The sequence below is a fragment of the Centroberyx affinis genome, unplaced genomic scaffold (genome assembly GCF_046629955.1).
Source record: "Centroberyx affinis isolate AG114_WGS23_722 - 3 ecotype Tasmania unplaced genomic scaffold, CSIRO-AGI_Caff_v1 ptg005428l_1, whole genome shotgun sequence".
NCBI classification, from domain to species: domain Eukaryota; kingdom Metazoa; phylum Chordata; class Actinopteri; order Beryciformes; family Berycidae; genus Centroberyx; species Centroberyx affinis.
Genome location: NW_027282716.1, coordinates 5,956 through 29,253, shown reverse-complemented (window position 1 = coordinate 29,253; position 23,298 = coordinate 5,956). Strand labels below are relative to the sequence as shown.

The 23,298-nt window shown below is 46.1% G+C and overlaps 1 protein-coding gene across 1 annotated transcript in view; it reads right to left on the bottom strand.

The window, feature by feature from the left end:
- The window catches only part of LOC139667295 (partitioning defective 3 homolog), a gene marked incomplete at its 5' end in the record, with an annotated part of 77,635 nt that extends 56,371 nt beyond the window's left edge, over positions 1 to 21,264 (bottom strand). Inside the window, 3 exons of the mRNA XM_071546744.1 lie at positions 9,210 to 9,357; positions 20,310 to 20,480; positions 21,076 to 21,264. Of these exons, the coding sequence (XP_071402845.1) occupies positions 9,210 to 9,357; positions 20,310 to 20,480; positions 21,076 to 21,264 (508 nt within the window). The remainder of the gene's footprint in view (positions 1 to 9,209; positions 9,358 to 20,309; positions 20,481 to 21,075) is intronic.
- Positions 21,265 to 23,298: the final 2,034 nt, after the last annotated feature.

Genomic DNA, 23,298 nt, shown 5'->3' with positions numbered 1-23,298 from the left:
TAATGGCTCACAGACGCCGGGTCTTACACAAAGGGGGTGTTTGTTATGCCAACTGTTAGATAGCTTCTGATTTACGCTTATGATCCATGGGCTAAGCAATTCTCCAAAGAACGTTCTGGCAACATAACTGTGCCACTGTGGCCTTTGTCATATTGTAATTAGAGATGCCCTGTCACTGATACCCATGAGTCATGCTGACACACCCGCCCACACACACACACACACACACAGAACCAGACACACACTATCCCCCACCTCAGCTACCGCCGTTACAGTCCACCCCAGTAACAACAAATACAGGTTGTTGGGTGGGGTTGGCGATGTGTGTTGTCAAGGCTAAACATCTGTCCACCCTAACAACCGTGTGCATACTTCTGTGCAAGAATCTCACAGCTGAAACGTATTAAGATGAAACTGATTATCGTGGTCATCAATTGTAATGTTACAAAAGAAACTCTCGTGGCAACTCCTGACTCTGTTTTCATGATGAAAAAAGCATGGAGAGCCTGCAAGAAATGAGGCAAAAACAACATTTGTTTTAGTTTATACACGCATTATCAACACATAAGTAGAATAAATCCAACGCATGCGGCACCACAACGCAACGCAACAGCCATCTGTAACAGATTCTCTCATTTGAAAGGAATGAACTTCCCACTGAGAGCAACAATCTATCCGTCTACACAGTTGAGGTTTGCTGCAGAGCCGCACACGCCCCTCTGGCCGGCCGCACTCACTGTGTGGAAGCCATTCCGCGATATTAGAGCAGAGATGTTCCTCCCTCCCTCTGGCAGAGGGGGAAGACAGAGACAGATGAGCTCTCTGGCTGGAGAGGCCACCTGGCCGCATCCGTCCGCGCGGAGCCCAGCTCCACTCTCCTGGCTCTCTTCCTCCCTCCGTCCTCTCGCCCGGCGTCGAGCATTGAAACATTGAGCCGAGGGGTGAGAGGTCACGCTAATAGCCCCACTCCATCTTCTCTCTCGTACATTCTTTCCTCCATCTCTGTCCGTCACGCGCTCCCGCTCGCTTTCTTTCCCCTCTCTCTCCTCTGCTTCTGTCGTTGCCTTCTCCTCCCTCCCTCCCTCTCTGACACTTTGGCCTATTGATCCGACTGGAGGAGGGATCATTAGTTGATCCATGCTGCTATGGCTATCGGAGCCATACATGGATTGCAGCAGGTAATCACCTTAAGTACACACTAGCGGAAACCAAAGCCTTATGCTCACCAGGGGACACTAGTGCCATTTTCTAACAGCGGTCCGCCACGTTCCGCACGGGATTCCCCTCGTCAATGGCATTGATCGGAACATTTAGCTGATTGGCTCGACGACAGCATCTCATTTCCGCGCAGAAACGGAATATGTCTGGGCCAGGCTCGGATGTCTAGGATGTAAGTGGGGACACGGAACGCTGAGACCTACGCAGACATGTGGCGTTAATCACCGGTTCCCATGGACCCAGGAACCGAGCATTCAGCAGCCAGTCATAACTGTTTTTAGTCTGGGTCCTGGGCCGGGGAGTGTTGTCACGAAGGTCCCTATTGCCACATAGTGACAAAAATGCAAGGCAGTTGAACTGTGACCATTGTATTGCTTGGAAAACGTATTCGATGACAGCTTAAATGAAACACGTGTATGCAAAAATATCTTGACATTTGGGTAGTAATAACATACGGTGCATGGAAGCGATTAATCCAGCCGAGATGGCATCAAAGCTAGCGAAGTTGATGTTCTACAGATCTCATGCACGTCTTCAAACCGCACTGACCATCCCTCTGGCATACATTACCATGATGCGGCTAAAAGGTTTTCATATCCGAGAGGTCAGCCCATTAACAGCGCTGCGAGGAGGCGCCTCCCTCCCCGTCCAAGCCTGTTATTTAGCCTTTAAATGCCATTCTCGGGGAGTGTCATTTCAAAACACCTCAACCTTTTCACGCAGACACCAGCTAACAGTTAGCTAACACCCAGGAGGAGCGCTAACAAGGTGCGCGCCGTACACCCACACCAAAGACACAGATACACACCGCATTGCTTGTTTGATTCGGGCGCAACTCGAGGCAAGAAGCAGCTATCAAAGAAGTCATCGACTTGTGCAACTACCCGAGCAGGGAAGAGAAGTTCAAACAAGCAAAGTTGGAAAATGAACTTATTATCAACTTGTTGTAAAGTTTACATACACTTTGGCATATGCGCTTTCAAATGACAGCTATATTCCAAGAGACGACATGAGCCAGTTTGCTGAGACAAAGCATGAAGGAGATAGTGTGTGTCAAACTGCTGTGTGGATATACATGCATGTGCTATACTATACATGGGTACAAGGAGTGATGTAGTGGTGAACTATGACCTCCAGTCACTGTTCATCATAAGGCAAATAGACACTAAAAATCTATATTATTTCCATATAAGCCTTAATTGATTGATAAGTTGTATAGGCATAGAGGATAATTCCTATGTTGAAATGCAGTAAATCATACATATAGAGGTTTGTTTCTATACTGGAGTACGATAAAACTTCTTTTTTTCATCATTCTTACCTATTTTCATCTTTCTTTCTTTCCCATTTTACTAGACCAATTATGTGTTTTTTGTGCTGTAAGTGGAGGACAATTTGCCTTGTGTATGAAACATGTTATATAACTACATTTTGCCTTTGCCTTTAAATATGCTTTCTTTTCCATAAAAGACATCATCCTCATATAACTTATAGCAGTTTGATGCTACTGATGTATACTGTGAATTTAGATCATAAAGATTCATGTCGGCCTAAAAAGATGGATAAATAAAAAAGGTATGTACACTGAGTTTATGTGGGTTTCCCCTCCATTACATCCATGGGCATAAACTCGTACAGATGGTGTAACTATGTCGTAATAAAAGACAAATTCTGACAGTCAGCTCTGGATTAGCTCTACCTGCATCATAGCTCCTTTTTTATTCTGCTGCAACAACACACTGCAACAACTGCCATTTCTGCAGCTATATGTCTATAAGTGAATATGCACGATAAAGAAAAGGTTTTATAGTGCTTCAGATTACAATAAAACATTTAATATCAGAACAAAATGTCCTTGTCATCATGAAAGAAAAAGCTTTAAACTTTTGCAACTACACTTCTCTCTGTCAATCATAATGAATAAGTACAATATGGCACGGGAAAAGTTCCATGGCAACAGTGCAATCCCATTTGCCTCCCTGTCATTTTCTCACTGAGGCATGTTAATAGCACTCTGTGGAAGTCTGGACACCGTGTTAAGGAAGGTCACTCTGCCTCATTTCCTGTCCTGATGACTGGGCATAAAGAGAGGATGAGTCTGCAGGCTGCGAAACTACAGTAATAGGTGAGGGGAAAACGGGGTCAAGTCCTAGGAAGATGGCCCCTCTTAGAGACCATTAGGCGAGACTACGGTGTCTGGGGACACACAGAGGTTGGTGTGGTCTTGTGTGTGTGTGTGTGTGTGTGTGCGTTCTTCTACTTCAGTCCTCACAACGATCAAATGTCCTCACAAGGATAGAGAGATGAGGAAAATCCTCCAAAGTGAGGACATTCATTCATTGTCATTCCTCTCTTCTTCTAAGTGGCTAGGTTAGGACTAGGATTTGGTTTGGGTTAAGGTCAGAATTAGGATTAAGTTTAGGTTAGGGTTAATGTTCCGGTTAGTTTAGGGTTAGGATTTGGTTGTAGGGTTAAAGCACAATTCCAGTATGTTTTTGCTGATTTTTTACATTTTCCATGTCTTTAATGTTAATTGTGGCAGTATTTACATGTGTGTGCCACAATTAAAGATATTTTAAATAATTTTTGCCATACCTCTCGGATTCATTCACTCCCATTCAATTCCAAACAGCATAGAAAACAGCTTCTAATTTGGTCAGTAAAGGTAATCCATGTTACCTTACCTTTATATATTAATATTAATGTGCACATTCGGGAATCCAATCCAGGTTTCAGGTTGAGGTTAGGGCTTAGGGAATGAATGTCCTCACTAGTAATGCACATGTATGTCTGTAGGCCTGTGTGCTTGTTTATATGCGTGTGTGTGTCTATGTTTGTGTGTGTGTGTGTCTGCAGCTATTTTCACTGTCACCTGCACTGCACAAATCATATCCTGTGAACTCCAGCTTTCCTTAGCGCTGGCCCACTATGACTCTGCCTTCCTGCCTTCCTGCCTTCCTGCCTTGCTGCCTTGCTGCCTCTCACCTCCGGCCTCCCCTCCCACTCCTCCCACACCTCTTCCCCGGTCTTGGGTAAAAAGTTTGACTCAGGCACCCGGCCAAACAGCCGCGCGCGCAGACAGCGCCGGTCCGCGGGCCTTAATTTTCGCCCCCAGCGTGACGACCCCGCGCCCACCGGCACTTTTCAATTAGACGGAGCGGAAGCCGGACTCTGGGCTGCCGCGCTAATGACCTTCGCGTCAAAAAAAAAAAAAAAAAAAAAAAAAAAAAAAAAAAAAAAACCCGGGCCGCCACCAAGTTCGCTCGCTTCCATCTTTCCTTCCCCCTCGCCTCACCTTTTTCTTCCTCTCTCCGCTTTTTTTTTTTTTTTCTCTCTCTCTCTCAGCGAGACAGCAGCTCTGCCAATTCGCCACCCCTCTCACCCTCAAGGGCAAAAGGTAGGATGGGGATGAGGGAGGGAAGGGAAGCAGAGAAAGAAAAGAAAAAGAGAAAAAAAACAAAAAAACGTCAGGAACTCATTTCATTTTGAGCTGGTAGGCAGGCAGGGAGCTCTGTATCTCTGCCACCTGCTAGCAGCCGATTCAGCCGTCGGCCATGCCGCTCTAAGTAGGACGGTGAGGGGATGTGTGGAGGTAAAGCTGACACTGTCACAGTATCGCACGCTTTACTGAAGCAGACAGGGGATGGAATTACCTCTGACTATTGATGGGCTGAACGAGAGTGCGCACACACACACACACACACACACACACGGCTGGTTCTGAATGACAGCCTCCCAACGCTACAGGGAAGATCAATGCATAGGGGCCTGACAATCAATGTGATGGCACTATACCTCCAGGTTAATAGCAGCCGTCTCCAGTGTCGTTTTGCGCTTCGCCTTGCCGTTGCCATGGTGATTAATTCCTACGATTTAAACAACTGCAGCCATCCCCCCCCCCCCACCCGGGAACCGATGCCCGTTCCTATTGTTTCAGAAGGAAGAGGAAGCCCGGTACCTGGGTGCTTTGACTGCTGGGAGTGGATGGGAGGGTCTGATTTCTGATCAATACCTGGGTTCAGTGAGATAAGGCATCTGCAGCTACAGATATCCATTTGCTATTTTTATCAGAAAATAGAGGAAAACATGGCAATAACAATCACAGGTTTGCAGAAATGTGGACTTTACGATTTCACTCTATTGACTTGCTGCCATCTGCAATAACTCATAATCAAAGTCGGCTCTTAATTCTCCAGCAGCAAAACCATTCTGTTCCATTTACCTCTGTGTCTAGGCCCATTTATAGCAGCACGGGCTGTATAATGGATACACGGCAAGCAGAGGAGAAGGCCTGATTTGGTTAGGGAGTTCCTCTGTTGTCTTTTAAGAGGTAAAATGCCTCAGAGCTTTGTCGGTAATCGCTCTATTTGCTCCGAGGAAGAATGTATGGTTTACATCAGTGGGAATTGCGTACAACTCGATGTAGAGTGTGTGCGTGAGTGTGCCTGTGGGTGTGTGTATGTGTCTGTGCTGTATGTGCGCCCCGGCATATCCTCAACTCCATATGTCTGGCCTTCATGATTCAGTAATTTACCAGGTGTAGATACACTCCACATCTAGCTGTCAGTCAGGCCCCGGCGGCTGTGTGTTTCCTGACCTTGCCGGGCCCATCACAGCATCTGTCCTCTAACCACGACTGTCACATCTCACCGGCCGGGCAATACGTCTGAGCCCGGTCTAAAATAACATATAGAAGAAGATAGACGGTGGAAACACCCGCTGTCTGTCTGTAGCCTGAAGAAATTTGCTGTCCGCGCTGTCAAAAATACGATATTCCATGCCGCACTGCCGAGGGAAGGTAGAGTACGAGACAATTTGCTCAAAGGTGTTATTATTTGATATCGTCTCTATGACACCTTATTGAAATTGTTGTATTTTCGTCCCTTTAGGGTTAAAAAAAAAAAAAAAACGCTTTTTCAAGACAGACCTGGTCAACTAAATTGCATCGGGACTAATATAAACATTGCAGATGAACAACATGAAAATGTCCAAAAGCTCAAATACAATGAAAATCACATAGGAGGTAGGCACAGAGTCAGAAAGTACTACATGAGGCATAAGGCAGTAATCCAATAGCAGACCAACAGGCTCAGGTGTCAAGCCTAAATTGCCCTTGGCTACACAAAGTATAGACACCTCACTATTGAACCTACCACAAGATCCTTCATGATCATTTTCAACTTCCAGGAGACACCTGATCTTTCCATTTCCATTTCCATTCCATAAATCGTTTTACTGAGTCTTTTTTCAAGCAAGCACTTTTGCCTAATTAAGTAGGTAGGTTTTATATGTTGACATTTGAATTCAGCACAGGTAATCCTCATGTTGGGTAAACACGCATGAGTAAGATAATATGTCAGAATGTCTGCAATACTGATAGCACCGTCGCTCTGCTATTTGCTTTCAAAGTAAATTTTGTGGTTATCTGACAAATTGAGGTAAACTGTGGAGCAGGAGGGCTTCGTTCTGCCGTGTCAATCACCTGCAGGCTCATTGCCACTGGCTGGGTGAGCAGTGGAGGGAGGGGAGAGGGGGGCTAAGCGCATTTGTCTTCATGTTTTCCTTCAAACTTAGCTACCATGGCTTTAAGTTCGCACCTTAGGGATGCACAGCAAAGCGTATCTTGTGCATCCACCACTGGACTCTCTAGACTCCAGTCATTTACACCCAAAACGGAGGTTCAGAACAGCAGTATGTGCAAAAAGAGAAGGCTCACCAAGCTTTGTAAGTGGTATTTTCTCTTTTTCACTTCTCAGGTGCTGCATTTTGCCTCAGTGAGGCAGTATTGTGTTGCTGCTCCACTGAATACGGACCAAAATAGTCTGACTGTATCCGGTATTTAAATAACATCAGAGTTCTGGCAGTTTATAAAAAAAAATGAAGACCTGTCACAGAATATTTAAGAACATAATGCGGTGTCGGTGACAGGCACGGGTTAATGAGGGCACAGCTAACGAGAGTCAGCCCGAAGACAGAAAAGAAAAGTAACTGACACTCTCTTCCTGCGAGACGAGCCGAGTCAAACATCTAAGACGCTGCCGAGCTCCGGCTGTGATAACTCGCTGCTTTACCGAGCCCCCCGCCCCTCCTTTACCCTAACTTTTCCACTTTGCTCATTTGACTCCCACTCCGCGGGAAGAGACGGGCGCCGGTGCCCTTGAAGTTTTTCGTCGGCTAGAAACTTTTTTCCCGTCAGTGCCCCCGCAGTTGCAGTTTGTGATCTCAAAAGTCTACGTCGGAGAAGCCTATGGAATAAATAAGGCAGACCGAGAGACAACCCCGGCCCGACTCTGGAGCGTGTTTAGGTTGGGGAGGGATGGGAGAGAAGGAGGGATGACACAGGAAGAGAGAGAGAGAGAGAGAGAGAGAGAGTGAGTGAGGGGCAAGCCCTATTGATCTGGAGGCTTAATTAACCATCAGCTGCCTCTGACACAGCCTCTGATCTTGTATGATCAGTGGCAGAGTGGCACCGCTCCGGGGGGGGAGATGGGCGAGGGAGAAATGGGAGAACGGGTAGAAGAAGAAGAGAGAGGGAGAAAGCGCAGATCATCGACGGATTGCAAATTCACTCCACCAGAGCGGATGGAGGGCGGAAGGGCGAGGGGGGCGGGAGGTGAAAGAGGAGAAAGAGTCGGAGAACAGGAGAGAGGAGGAGATGGCTGGTGTGACACTCCATCAGAATGGAGAAAAACAGCGAAAGGGAGAGAGTAAAGAGAGGCAGGAAAGGAATGAAAAAGAGAGTCGGGGAAAGAAGGGAGGAGTGGGGATGATGAAACAAGAGTGGTGGAACAGTAAAGCAAAGCGAAAGGAAAATGACAGAGAGGGGAGGCGTGCGAAGAAGAGGCGGAGGAGGGAGGAAGGAGAGGAAAGGGCATTGAAGGGGGAGAGGTCCAATACATGGGATGGGAACATAAGAGGATAAAATGACTGAATCAAAAGGCTGAAAGTGTGTTAGAAAAGAGGGTGTGAATGTAGAAGTTCCTATGTTGCATCATCCTCCCCGACACTGCCCTACACTGACAGTCACCCTCAGCTTGTGTGTGTGTGTGTGTGTGTGTGTGTGTGTGTGTGTGTGTGTGTGTGTGTATGCATGCATGACCGGTCGATGTTGAGATGACAGCAGCGACCGGTCGAGGATTGAATTTCCGATTCCAATACACCTGCAGAGCCGAGATCTGAGCCTGCTGGTGTCGACTGGGTGGAATGGGAATTGACCCGGGTGGAGACGTTCGGGAGCAGAGTGAAGGCTGGGAGGATTGGGAATGACATTACCCCCCCCCCAGCCCCCCCACCCCCAATCCCATACCCCAGGCAGTTGATAGTGAAAGGCGGAGTACCTTTGGGATGCGGTTTTGGTTGGAGGAGGGGGTTAAGCTAAGGCGATAGAAGAAGAAGGGGATCGGGGCTGGGGTCTGGGGTTCGGGGGTGGGGGTGTGGGCCTTGGGTCAACTGATCAAGTCACCCGTGCATCCCATTGCCAGAGTTAGAGGGAGGGGCGGGTGTGGGTGTCAAAGCTGTTTAGGGCAAGTCGGGTTAGGGAAGACAGCAGTTGATGGGGGAAAAATAAGACCGTGAGGTTAGCAGGTCAACCACATTTCCCATCAAGGTGAATGGGGGGGGCTGCACTGCAAAAAAATATCCATTTTAACAAGTCATTTTGTCCTACAACCTTGTTTTTTTCCACTTGTTTCCAATGCAAAGCAGCTTCTTTCAAGAATCTTGTTCAATTCAATTAATAATATCTTGATGCTATTACTGTATTTCAAGATATTTGTTCTCAAATTCTTATAACAGATGAAATTACATTGGAAAAAAGTTATCTCACCCCACTGGTAGATTTTTTTCACTTTTTTAATGAAAACATAATTTTAAGACGCAATACTACACTAAATGAGTTGTTAAGATGGACATGTTTTGCAGTGTGTGATTCAGATTGAGGTTGAAAGAAACAGCAAGGTGCTGAAAGAGAGAACCGGGCAGACTTAACTCACCTATGCGTCCGATCATGTTGGCCCGCGGCGTGGGGAAGTCGTCCAGGCCCTCGATGGCTCCGTACAGGGAGTGGGAGATCCGCCGCTCACGGTCGTCCAGCGGAGAGGCCACGGGGTGCTCCAGCACCGGAGGGCTGCCAGGGGCCTCCTGGAGAGACCGGGAGAGAGGAGGTTAGCCGAGATGTTCACAAATTCTGCCAAAGTTTCACTTGTTTCAGGATTTTCTTAGAAACAAGGCAGAATAAGGGACAACGCTCTAGTAATATCAAGAAAATTAGTTATGATTGAAAGAAATTCTGAAAATAAGTTGATTTGCATTGGACACAAATAAAGTCATCTCACCCCACTGGCTGATTTTTTCATTTATTTTAAGAAAAATAACATTTTAAGGATGCACACTAGACAAAGTAACTTGTTATGCTGGCGTATTTTTGGCAGTGTAGACATACAAACAGGAAGGTATAGAAAGACACACACACAAACACAAACATACAACAGAAGAAGAAAAGGGGTCTTAGCATTGCTCTTAATGTGATGCCATCAATACTCCAGAAACATGGAACCGGGGCTTCACCGTACATCTTGGCTTATGTCGGTATTTTCTGGCTCAGCAGTGTGAAACGGCTCCAACAGTGGCCCGAGCCGGATAAAGCTCCATGGATTTCCCATAGGCCGATAGACAGCTGTCTCTGACAATGAGCCCCAGTAAATGGACCAGTGACATTTGCCGCACGGTCGATGTGCCGCACCGCTGGCTATTGAACCGACCGTCCACTCAATGCATGTGTCAGTCTTGACAGGGGGACACGGTTAGCGGTCTTTGGACTCGGGACTAATGGGCCCGGCTACTTTGTCCGGTCTTCGGCGGCCAGCGGTCCGTCAAATGTGGTATTTGCAGTAAGAATGCTGTCTGGGAAAGAACGTGAGGGATGGAGACAATGCAACCGCCTATCGCAAGAAAAAAACGAAACAAAACACGGTTTGGCAGCAAGCCGCGACGGAGCCACGTGCAAAGAATTAGAGAGAAAAAAAGTTTGGGCCGTGACCTTATTTCCCACAATGCTTCATTGCAGCCCGTGGGCAGCCGGGGGAATGCATCGGAGAAGAACTCCCCGTGTAGGACCTATTACAGATAGCTCCCTCACAGCTAGACAGGCCTGTGCAGTTCAGCTCTGTACCTCAAGCGTGCTTTAAACCAGAGGGCCCCGGCTAATATTGATGTCTCACAACACCTTCCTGGCTCCCGGCCAAGATGAGAGGGGAGGAACAGATCAGAAAACAACACCAGCAGGAAGGAGGAGGAGAGGAGAGGAGAGGAAGGGGAGAGGAGAGGGAATAACAGGAGAGAGGAGGACTTGGGGGGGAGGGGGGTGGGGGGGGTGATCCTCTATCCAAGGCCCCAGTGCATTGTGGGTGCTACCAAGTTGCACCCCCCCACCCCGTCACCCCCCCCCTGTGGGAGTAGCGTGCCCTGGGATAGACACGCCGGGGTAGAGGGACTTATCGGCTGTTTAATATAAATGAGAGGTTTAATGAAGTAGGGAGCGGAGGACTTTATCGGGACAGTGCTTCGATAAGAGCAAGGGGAGAGCAGGGAGAGAGGCAGCAGTGTGTGTGTGTGTGTGTGTGTGTGTGTGTGTGTGTGTGTGTGTGTGTACGTGTGTGTGTTTAACGGGGGAGGGGTCAACGCAATTACAATCAGAGCCACGGCCAATGCCAGCCTTATAATAAAAACCACGTCCCTGGGTGAGTTGGACTCAATAAGGCTTCAATTGTAAAAAAAAAAAAAATAAATAAAAAATGAAGATTTAAGATTTATTTTACTGGCTTCTCTCTCTCGCTCTCTCTCTCTAATCGGGTGGAGACCTGCTGAAAAGAAAAAAAAAAAAGATGGAAGGTTTCGGGGTGAGATGTAAGAAAACGTGTGGACAGAGTGGAGCGGAGCGAGAGAAGCCGAGAACCGACTGATATAAAAGACTATAGAATGTGTCATGAGGAGTGGATCTCAATAAGACATCTCTATCTCTGTCTCCATCTATCTCTCAATAACACCGAGACATATTTTGAAGGTATACACTGGCCTTTATGGCAGATACTCCACCTACAGAAACTCAAACTTCATCAACAGACCGCCAATTTTCTACTCGCACGATGGAAAGGTGATCGAAGAGCTTATTTGTCCGAGAGCGGGCGTGTTCTTTTAAGTCTTTCAGTGTCTGCGGTGTGATTCCTTTAGTCCTCTCTTACCGCCGGTTCTCATCGCCTCATCATCTGTTTAATCTGTCTTAATCTAGTCATTTTCACAGTGGATTATCCTGTTGACTGAGGGAGAGGGGATGTGATTCACACCGAGCCCAGTCGAGATCCGCTGCTGCTGCTCCGCTCCCATCAGACTCACTAAGTGTGTGTGTGTGTATGCTTTATTTGTCTACATGTTTGTGGAAATGTAGTGCGGTAGTGTCTGTGTGCATAAATGTATTTGCGTGCGTGTGTGTGTGTGTGTGTGTGTGCGCTCATGCACAAATGCGTTTTCTGCCTGTCCATCAGCGTCTCCCTGACCTTGAGCGCTCAGTGAGGGAGAAGCAGCGCCGTGTTGACAGGGCTGGTCTTAAGCTGTCAGCCAAGGCTAATAATGTCTAGTCCATGGCCATTTCCTGGCCTTCTATCCCGGACTCAGCCTGTTGCCGCGGCCCTAATCCAGTCAACCTCCACCATAACGCTGTAATTACACTCCTTAAGCTGCTGCATCCTGCCCCGGGCACAACCCACCTCTCCTTTCCCCCGGTTTCATCAACTTCTCACATCCACCTAGAGTCTCATCTTACGCCAGCGGGTTCCCAAAGTGGGGTCCGGGGTACCTCGAGGGGTCCTTGAGGAGGTTACAGGGGGGTCCCAAGCAAAAATGAGGAATAGTTACATTTCATAGCTAGTAGAATGTGTAAGAATGACTCATCTGCTCAGGTTTCACTCGCACTATTGTTGTCTCTCCATCTGCAGTATGGAAGGACAATAACAATTCTCTCAGACTGGGAAAACATGGGACAAAATCTTTATCAAGTGGCGGTCTGTATGACTAACTGACTTGCTATGGATAGTGGATCGGAACACTTTTGAAAAATGGCGATGTGCATGAGTGGCATGTGTCCGTTTTTTTTTTTTCATCACAAATCAAAGTAATGACATGGATTTCAGAATCTTGTTTAAAAATCACTTTTACTCAGATTTAAATGAGCTAATATTTAATTTTACCTAAGTAGATTTTTACACACGCAATTATACTTCTACTCAAGTAAAAATTCAGCAAAGTAACAGCACTTCTACTTGAGTACTTTCTCCTCTGTACAGAGCAGAAAATCGTCTACTGCTGATATAAGCCAAGTTCAAGGTCAGTAAGTTAGTATTGCACAACTGATCACCACACTGCACCATGTTGTGAAGTGAAGAAAATGCATGCGTGTGTATGTGTGTATGTGTGTATGTATGTATGCGTGCAAACGTGTGCGAGTTGCTTAACAGCACTTGGGTTTTCCGACACTACAGCGCGCACTCCACCTCAGCAGTCCTCCACTGCGCCCGAGCAGCCCACTCAACCACCAGATTCAATATATTATTCTCTCAATTGGTCCTATTGAGTTTCCCCTGCCGCTCCTAAATGAGTTAGTCCTCAGAGAGCCGGCTGGGAATGAGGGCCCGCCAGCGCTGGAATTGCATTTCTGCAGCTCCGCGATCCGCTTTCCTCGATTTAGTCGCCGGTTCATTACGGACTGCGTTTCCCAGAGTGCACCGCTCCGTCCCCCGTTCCGTGAAGCACTCTTGGACACTCCATGACATCAGGGGAGCTGCGGTCCCTTTGTGTCGCGATCTAACGGGACTTCAATCACTCCCCATTAAGGCGTGCGGCGGGGAGGGTCGACACAAATCTCCCTCCCCTCCCCTCTCTCTTGCCTCTGTTATGGGGCAGCGTCTAAATGCTTTAAGGTCTCGCCGTCTCTCTCCCAGCAGTGGTCAGCTCAATACTAATAAAACCATAATTTACTAGGCCGGGGCTCTGATTGATAGCTCTCTCAAGGCCCTATCGATCAGCCCTCCTCTCATCCGAGGGAGCGTCTTTTGTTCGGGGCCAGCCACTTCCTTCCCCCTTGTCTCTTTGCATAAACGTTCCCTCACCGAATTACAGCAGCGCTATTGGCATGAATTACAACAGGGCCATTGGCATGCCGAGGAGACGCGTCCGGTCCTCTTATGCAAGCCGTTAGAACTCCTCTCCGTTGCCGAGTTAACTTAGCTGCCATGTACGCAGTCTCCTATGATGCAACGATGCTAAAGTGTTGGCACGGAAAGACAGCCTCCGCCGCTTTGATCTTTCTCCTGCACCCCCCTGCTGCTCCTCATCAATAATACAATGGTATTTCTGCTGGGCCGTTACCTGACCATGACTCCCAGTGATGTAGTGGTAAAATATGAAAGGTGGGTAAAGTTATTTTTCCATTAAAAAACCCTATCCTCATATAACTTGCACCACCTTGCTGCTTATAATGTATACTATGAACTCATGTGATATATATTGTGTGATGTCAGCCTAAAAAGCTGGGTTAACTGAGTCTATATGGGTTTATCCTTCACTGCATACCCCATAACGCCTGTCTTCCCTATGGACCGTGTTGTTCTGAATCTGTCAGTCAGCCTCCTTCAAAGTTCATTAGGCCTCTTGTATATAAAAACCTCAGCAGTGCGGCAAAAGAAGTGGATGCATGTATCACTAATGGCTCATTTGTCTGCTGACGTCTTTAAATGTACCGCTGTGTCACTGGCTTCAGAAAATGAGAAAACAGGGAACCAAAAACACTTTTCTCAGGTGACTGAAAGCAACGGGGCCTCATTGCGGCGGCTTCTCGTCCCACATGGTATTTACATAATTGGGGTTGGTGGACTGGAAAGTCTTTCAAGTGGTCAAGAGAGGGGAAACGCTTTACATAAAAGTTTTACATTATGTCCCGAGGCGGTCCTGACAGAGCTCTGCTGAGACAAGCGGAAAAAAGAAAGTGAAAGTTAGAAATATCTTTATTTCGATAAATGGAATCAAACAATTGGGGAGGGGATAGCTGGTGAAGCGGAGGACTGAAGTGATAGCGCTGCCGTCCTTAGGCAGAAGCTCCGTCTCATGAATTATCATGAGGACTCTATAGCGGAGCACCGCAATGTAAAAATAGTACACTGTGAAATTCAACTCTATCTGTAGATGTGTGGAAAAAAAGAGAAGAGTATCTTCGCTGGCAAACACAGGAGGGGAAGATGTGAAAAAGTTTTGTGTGGTAAAGCGTTCCTGGTGGAAGGAGGTTTTCGCTGCTCTGATCAATGCGGTGCTTCACTGGCAGAATGCGGTGGCATTGTCAATGAGGACAAAAACAAAAAACAAAAGACAGCCTGTCTGTCCAAAAATAGTTGTCTCCGGCATAAATAATATCACAATGCACAGCCACGCGTGTGTGTAGGCCTACATTGTGTGATGAATTTCAAATCGGAGAAATGAAACCCGGGCACCGGGATTTTTATCGCGAGTCTGTCTGCTTTTAGATGCGGGTGTGATAAATATCTTGGTAATGTCATGAACTACCAAGCGGCTGTTGCAACAGACAGAAACAAACATCCCCGGTGAGTGAAAGTTCATAAACAGGGTAAGAGAGAGAGAGCGGGAGAGGAAGAGAACGGGAGAAAGATCAGCTTTTTGCAGGCAATGCACACATACACAACACACACGCCAACCATCTGCAATAGCGGTCAGATATGAACTCCTAACTCTAAGATGTATTATTGTGAAAATGTCATCATAAATCTCCACATCTTTGCTGCTGTTTTAATCCCATATATATTACATACTATATACATATTATATACATACATATACATATTCAACCCATATCCTCCTTCATATTCAAATTAATTTTGATGATTTCACACGGTGGGAGAACTTACACTGTATGGACTCGTGATACAGTGATGTATATATAACGATAAATATACACTACCAGTCAAATGTTTGGACACACCTGATTGAATCTGTTTTTCATTATCTTGAAGTCATTTTGATCTAAATGCTTATGCTTAAATTCTTGAAATGAGTTTCTTAGCCAAACATAAATAGTGAACTTGATGCCTATGTATGAATTTCTTTCCAAAGCCTTTGCCTTTCCATCAAGGCGAAGGGCGGCTAGCTTAAAGAATCTAAAATAACTTTTTTGGTCGCTGTATAATTCCATTTGTGTTATTTCATAGTTTTTCAAGATGCTATGAGCTATCTTTGCTAATGGTTCAGTTGCTAACGTTAGCTTGCAAGCCAGGTAGCCTAACATAACTGTATTCTCCATAGAAGAGATTAAGGCAGTTGATGAAATCACATTCAAATAAAACTGATAATTAATTAGGTCTATATGTCATCACCATAGGACTGTACACAATCTTATTTCTTCTCTAGTCTATCCAGCACAACTCTACCACATATTGTTACTATTGAACAACACTTTACTCAACACTGCCATTTCACACCAAATTACTCTCAAGCTAGTGGAAAATTACTCTTACAGGTTCCTCCATCATATGCAATATAATGTATATACACTTCAAAGTTCACCCCTACTTCACATGCACTTCTGTCAGCTCTGTCTCTATGCCTCTAATTTTCACAAAGACACATTGCACTGTTCTGATTACTGAACTGACGTGTAAATTATCAAAAAGGACTAAAACGGAAGCACAAAGTGGAAAACGGATAAAACGGCGACTTTGAACGCATCACTTTAACAGATCTGCATGTGATTCAGATGTGGCACCCCGGCTTTGTCACACAGGCTGGAGGATCACGCTCTGAAGTAAAATGTGGAGGAACAAGAACATTCAGGAAGAGTGGCGAAAAAAAAAAAAAAATTAATGGAATTGAAATGACTTTTCAGAAATTTAATTGCTTGAACACATGTGACGATACATTAATAGAACTCAGATATAGCTGGAGAAATTACAAAGTCTCTGAAGCAGTGATGAAATTATAATGCTTCAAACAAATTGCCAGTGACCAATCATATCGCTTGACTATCTGGGTCAGAATGATGCTTTTTCAAACGGGGGCTATCAGTGGAAACAGAACAGAGGAAAAATTAATTGTTCTGGCAAAGTGTATGTCAGTATATACATTTGCATGTGTATGTGTGTGTGTGTGTGTGTGTGTGTATGTGCGTTCCTATTCTCCTGACATTTTTTTTTACAGTGTGATGATGAATTTTAGGTGTTTTTCACTGAAACTGCATATTTAAAATGTGAGAATATCGTGAAATAAACCTGCTCAGTAGTAAATCAGTGTTCTTCTGCCCATCTGCATACACTAGGAACAGACTGTGATCACATATCAAATGCATTGCAAAGTACTGGTCCCGGTTTTTCAGCCTCGACAAGGGCAAGAGAGTCCACACTAGCCAGAATTTGAATGCAGGCTCAAGTAGACCAGCCTGGTTTGTGCTGCATTACAAATAGCCTCCATACATTGGGCCGCACTGCTTTCTAAGACTCGAGCACATCCTTAATCATGCTCAAGTGTTGTTTTGGTATTCCAAGGCCGGCATACCTTTAACAAACATTCTCATTTTAGCCCAAGGCCAAGGCCACTCATTGCCGCTGCTTAATGGCAGTGGAAACAGGCCAAGCACTCCAGCTCAGACGCAGGTTTAATGATTGGGTAATCGGGGATATGGACAAAACAACCAGCTTATTGAAACACTTGTCTTTCACACTGAGAGTGTCTGTCTGCACGGTACTGTCCTCAAGTCCTGCTGAAAGAAGTGGGGCTTCTGGCAGACTGCGGGCAATGTATGTGTGTGTGTGTGTGTGTGTGTGTGTGTGTGGGCAATGCATGTGCATGTTCACAAACATGAAATACATGCCAGTTCAGAGAAAAGATATGACTGGTATATCTTCACCGGTTTTCAAATAACCAAACAACCGAGAAACACAGTGCTGCCCTATTCTAACAAAGGTGGTTGCACTCTAGCCCGTAGCACCGAGCGATGATGAAACCAACGCAATTTCCATGGAGTGGGGCGGCCTGGATACAAGTCCCCCCTCTCAGACAGCATTAGGCTACGCTGCCGGGCTCCTCTCCCCTCCAGACAGTGATGGATCTGATTCATTTCAATGGTGGCCTCCAGTGCTCACTCCCATTCGGCTGGGTGACAGTGGCAAACTGGCGCCGGCTGCTGACATATCTGCCCGGCCGACAGGGTGGAGATGGGGGGGTTGAGTTGGGGGTTGGGGTGTGGGGAGGGGGGAGGGGGGTCAGCTGCCGGGAGGCTAAGCTGGCATTTAACTTCTGCTTGTCTTGTTCGAGGTTTGCTTTTAATTCTCCATTTTGCAGTGTATTTTCAGTACTGAGCATGATCATATATTACATTGAGTCTTATATGAAGTCTTCTATCATTTTCAGAAAATCTGCCAAAAGGGTGATTTCACTTATTTCCAATGCAATGCAATGGAGTAATCTGCCTGGTGTGACGATATTAACATTAACATTTGTTTAAAAAAAATATCTGTAATTGCTAAAAAAAAGTGAAACTATTGGAAAGTAGAATTATCTCACCCCGTTGACTGAATTTTTCATCTGTTTAAAAAAAAAAATATATGATTAATATGAGACCAAATGGCTTGTTAAGATTTACAAATGTACATTTTTGACTCATTTACAGGGAAATATATATATATATTATTAGATTTTGACATTTACATTAAACTTACATTTACAAATTATCCAGCAGTTACATTACATTATTAGTTGATACATGTGTGTAACCTCTAACCGCTTGTCCTGCCTTTTACTGTGAGTGTTTCTGAAGGCCTGTCTGTCTATAACCCTAGCTGTCTGTCTGTAGCTAGTCTCTGTCTGTCTACCTGCATGCCTGCCGGTTAGGGATTAAAGAGGAGAGGAGAGGGACTGGACCGAACTGATAGCACTGACTGACCTTGGGGCTGAGCTCTCCCAGGAGGGACATGTGTCCTCTCCCCAAGTCTGAGAGGGGGGAAAGAGGGGGGAGGAGGAGGAGGGGGGACAGTGTGTGAATTTGGAGGGATAAAGGCAGAAGGAAAGGAGGGAGTAAGACGGGAGAATTGGGGATGAGGGAGTTCATGGTCGGAGAGCAAAAACAAGGAGACGCTTTTATCTAAAGTAGCTTTCAAAACCTAGGCATTTTAAAGGTCTATGTGTAGCACTTTTCTCAAAATTATGACCACATTTCCCATAAACCTCACTGCATCCTGTTGTAGAGAGGCTGTTTCTACTTGTCCCCCTACTTGCAGTTGTATTGACGAGCAAGAAGAAGAGCCAATAACTTGATAACAAGCCAATATGCATTCAGACAAAGATAACATAACATGAAGTTTAAAGTATGCAGTTGGAATAGAATTGGAATTGGAATAACATTGTGTACTACTTGCAAAGTAAAAATTGTTCCTATTGTGTGCCGTAAAGCAATCTTCCTTTGTGCCATAAAGCAATCCAACAAATTTCCTACCAAATCTGACTCAGTGGCAACCAATGTAAAATGCAGTATGGAGACCGCTAGAGGCTTACAGTCTTCTTGCCGATGGTCTCATTTGTTTACGATAATTACACTAATGTCTCAAAATTAATGTGGTAATGATTTATTGATGTAAAAGCTCCATCAATTACATGTGGTCCCAGTGGGAATTCAACCCCTAACCCCCCGGCTGTGTTTGTGCCACGCTCTACCTGTTAAGCTGCGGAGGACCACAAGTTGGGGGGTGCGGGAAGGAGGTGAAAAAGAGTGTTAAAACGAGAGCAGAGGGCAGGGGGAGGACGATGAGTGGTGAGAAGAGGGGGAGCTGATGGAGGATAAGGGCGAGCAGGAGGGGTGAAGGGCAGAGAGGGGGGGGACAGGGGCTCAGCATGCTCCTCCAAACTGACACACAGCCACAGGACATGGGCTCCAATTAGAGTCACAGCAACACTAATCAAACCTGATCTACAACCTCTGGCTGCAGGGTGTGTGTGTGTGTGTGTCTGTGTGTGTGTCTGTGTGAGTGTCTGTGTCTGTGTGTGTGTGTGTGTGTGTGTGTGTGTGTGTGCCAGAGTATTCCCACATGAATCCACAATACTGAAATACAGAAAGTGTGTCACGCTGAGCTTAACATTCACATTCAGCTGATTCATGTTTGCATTCGTTTTTAAGAATATGGAAATATTGTATATAGATAGTTTTTTATTTATTTTTTTTTTTTTGGATTGTTTGTTTTTGTTTAGTTTTTTATTGCAGGAGAGTGTGAAAAAAATACGTGCCTTGGATGAGGTCAGCATCAGAACGGACGTTTCATAAAGTTGAGTTCCCCCCGCATCTAGCAGTCCAGGCGGCTGCATTGCTTTCAATATTCCTGACTACTGCCTGATGACAAATACCCACCTAGATGCACGTATCCTCCTTTATCTGCCTATCTCGGTGTTATTTCGTGGGCCTGTCAATCACAACTCAGTGAAGTGCCTCTTAGATATCATATCAAGGCCCGCCGCGCGCGAGGAAAATCACACGCAGAATGGGGGAAATGTGAGGCGGTATCACCCATCTCGCGCGGGAAATGGGACTGTTTGAAGATTTGCATGGTGGTGGTCTACTTCATAAAGGTCTCCCTCTAGCTATCTCAAAGCTCCCCAAACCTATGGAGGACAGATTAGGGCCGGTGGCAAGGTAAAGGAAAGCAACGCTCGTTTATCATTCAAAGCAGTAAAAAGGTACCTATCCCTGTCTTTTTACCTCTCCGTCCATCCCCCACTTGTTCACAGACAAGGCTTTGAATTTGAGTGTGTACATGCATGATTGTTGAGTGTGTGTGTGTGTGTACAGTATGTGTGTGTAATCGTGCGCACATGGCGGGGGGGTAGTGCAATCCACAGTCCACCTCAGAGGCATGCTAGCTCTACATGATTAGAATAATAATAATAATATCTAGTAATAAAAAGAAACGAAGGGCGACCAATTAAAACTGACTCCTGGTTGAGATGCCAATTTATTTCTGGCACGTCAGCGTGGTTCCTCCCCGACTGGTACCTACCTCATTGTTCTTGCTCACCCGCCGGGCCACGATGAGCTGGATCATCCCCCGCTTGTTGCCCTCCACCGACATGGATGTGCGTAGCGTTTCCATGGCTTCCTGGTTGGTCTTCCCTAGCAACGACTCCCCGTTGACCGCGATGAGCTGGTCGTTGACCCGCAGACGCCCGTCCTGTGGACAAACACCGTCAGTTAGGGGAAAGTTGGAGTTGACCTATAAAAGACATGTATGTAACAATCACCTATATGAATACGGCAATACTGAATACGGAATATCCCAATCGATATTTGTGAACATAAACAACAACAATGCGACCTCTGGAGCTGCTCTACAGACAAGAGTCAGGGATCACAGGATGTTTGAATTTGTATATATATATGAGATTCATTCTGTAGTGATTTAATTAGAAAATCCCTTATTCCCAAAAAATAGTTCATATTTTCTCTATTCATTCTCTATGGAACGGCTCCAGAGTTGATATGTTAGTGACGTTGTAGTTCTCTGGTTTCTGGCTTTGGAGGAAAGTTGTTCATGTTGTTTCGAGATATTGAACTGTCCATAGTGGTATACCTCTTAAATGGGATAGAGATATATTACAGAATATTGTTTCCCCTAGGAAAAGTTTCAATAATGTGGGTAGTCACACCTCGACAACAGCATTAACAGCATTCCTGATTGAATTCGTTAGGTCCTCAAGTAACAACCGGACCTCTAACGAAACCGATCAAGGTAAAGGTCAGAGGCTGAGGTGGACGTAGTTCCTTGCCTTGCATGCTGCCCCTCCGTTCATGATGGACTTGACAAAGATGCCCAGGTCGGCGTGGTTCTCCTTGGACCGGTTGCCTTTGACGCTGACCCCCAGGCCTGCAGAGCCCGAGTCGTTAAGGGGGATCTCAAAGGTCATGAACTCTCGCGTGCCGTCGGGGGTTAGCACCAAGTCGTCTTCGTCTGGCTGCTGGAGCAATTGAAGTGAGAGAGAGAGAGAGAGAGAGAGAGAGATGCCTCATTGAGATTTATTATTGTGTGTATCAGTTAGCCCTCAAGAGTAATTCCGTCATTGTTCAAATCATTTACTGGTCTTTCACTGTTGGTGTGTCAATGAACCTGAACAAAATTTAGTTTGCAAACTGTGCGCGAGCCCCATTACAATGTCTTTTGTTGCAGAAATACATTCACTGTAATTTAAGCATGACTGCGTGCAGCCTCTAACTTTGACTTTAACTTTCTTCCAGGAAAAAACAAAAAAAGAGCCAACAGAGAATGGGGGGGGGGGGGGGGGGGGAGAAAAATTGAAAGAAGAACAAGGACGGTGAATGACAAGAAAATGGAACGCAGGCAGGAGAGCAGACATAAAGGGGTGGGATGAGGGGAGAAGGAGAAGAAAGGGAACGGGTGTCGAGCGTGTCACATATCTCGGCGCTGTCACTGTCAATTGGCCATACTGTCTACCTGAGCGCCGCTAATTCGTTTCCGCCGCCGTGAGCTCGGTGCGCGAGCGGCGGAGAACTTTGAAAACGCCAGGTAGCAATTTGATGCTCAAACAACAGCGCCTTCCTTTGAACAACACCCCCTTTGAAGGATAATTTGTGACACATGTTAAGAACCCTTCCCTCCTTTCCCCGCGCGACGCATGGGCCCTGTGTTGGAAATTACAGAAGACCTGTTTTGTTGCGGGAGTCGTACTGCAGATCCTCATGCAGAAATGGTACATCTCAGCTGCCGGAGAGGTGTGAGAGACTGTTTAGTGTCTAACACCCGGCGCGATCAATTCAGCTGGAAAATAGTCCATCAAACAACCACTCCAATCTCCTTTCTAACAATTTCCACTGGTGTCCGACAAAGAGCATCTGTAAAAATAACCAAAGGAACACCATTTGTGCGCTATACTTCTTGCTTTCAAGCATACAGAGGGGGGAAAAGAGGTGTGAGGAGAAGCTAATGGTGTGGAGAAAACACCAGAGGCATCAAAGAGCTGGCGTTTGTGTTGTGTTCTTTTTTTTTTATGCTGGCTATTGGTGCGCTGTGATAAATGGGAAAACCTGGTAAAGATTTGAAAACATTTTTAAATGATTTCCGTTCAGCGGTTTCAGCGCCTACCAGAACCTTTTGAGCCGCGGCCAAGTCGAGCTGAGTAAATACGCCCAAACAAAAAAAAAAGCTTTGATCACTGTCCACTGTTGTTCTTTCCTAACAATTTCCTAAGCAAGACAATAAGGCGGCAATGAAATGATACATTGCTACTCTCTCTGTACATTTCAAAGAGCGGCTGACTCTAAAGGCTTCTATACAATGACGGAATTGGAGATTTTTTTAACCTTTGTTTATCCAGGGAAACTTGACTGGGCATGCATGCTCTTTTCGAGCAATGCCCTGCTTCACATTCGTACGGTTTCACACCTTCTTCTTCTGCTATGGGCCACTGAGCTGCTCCACCGGCGTGTTTGGGGGTTAGGTGCCTTGCTCAAGGGCACAGCCATCGATGAAGGAGGGGTATCTCATTCCCATTCGCTTCCCCCACCCACGTCTTTTTTTTAGTCCGGAGATTCAGGCCGGCGACCTCCCGGTCACAAGCCCGCTCTTCAGGAAGATTGAGAGCATTGCGGTAATGCTGTGATTGGCCGGCCTGCGTGCGCCAAAGCTGTGCGTAGTTATTGCCATGGCAGCCGAATCCACATGAACAATACTGGCGGCGGGAGCAATCAACCCCAGAAAACCCACTGCAAGACCTTTTTAAATAGACTCGCATCACCATGCACACACACACACACACACACCCAGATGGATGGCGGCCAGGTGTGTGCCCTTCACAGCTGCTCGGATAAAGGAAGAGCGAGACAGAGGAAAGAGGGGAAAGATAGAGCATAAGGTGGGTTTTTTTTTTTTTTTTCAGAGGCTGAGGAGTTATTAGGATGCAGCGGTGCGTTCAGGTGGAGGCTCTTTTCAACACCCTCTGACTGAGCCCCTATTCCCCAGACAGCCCTCTCCTCTG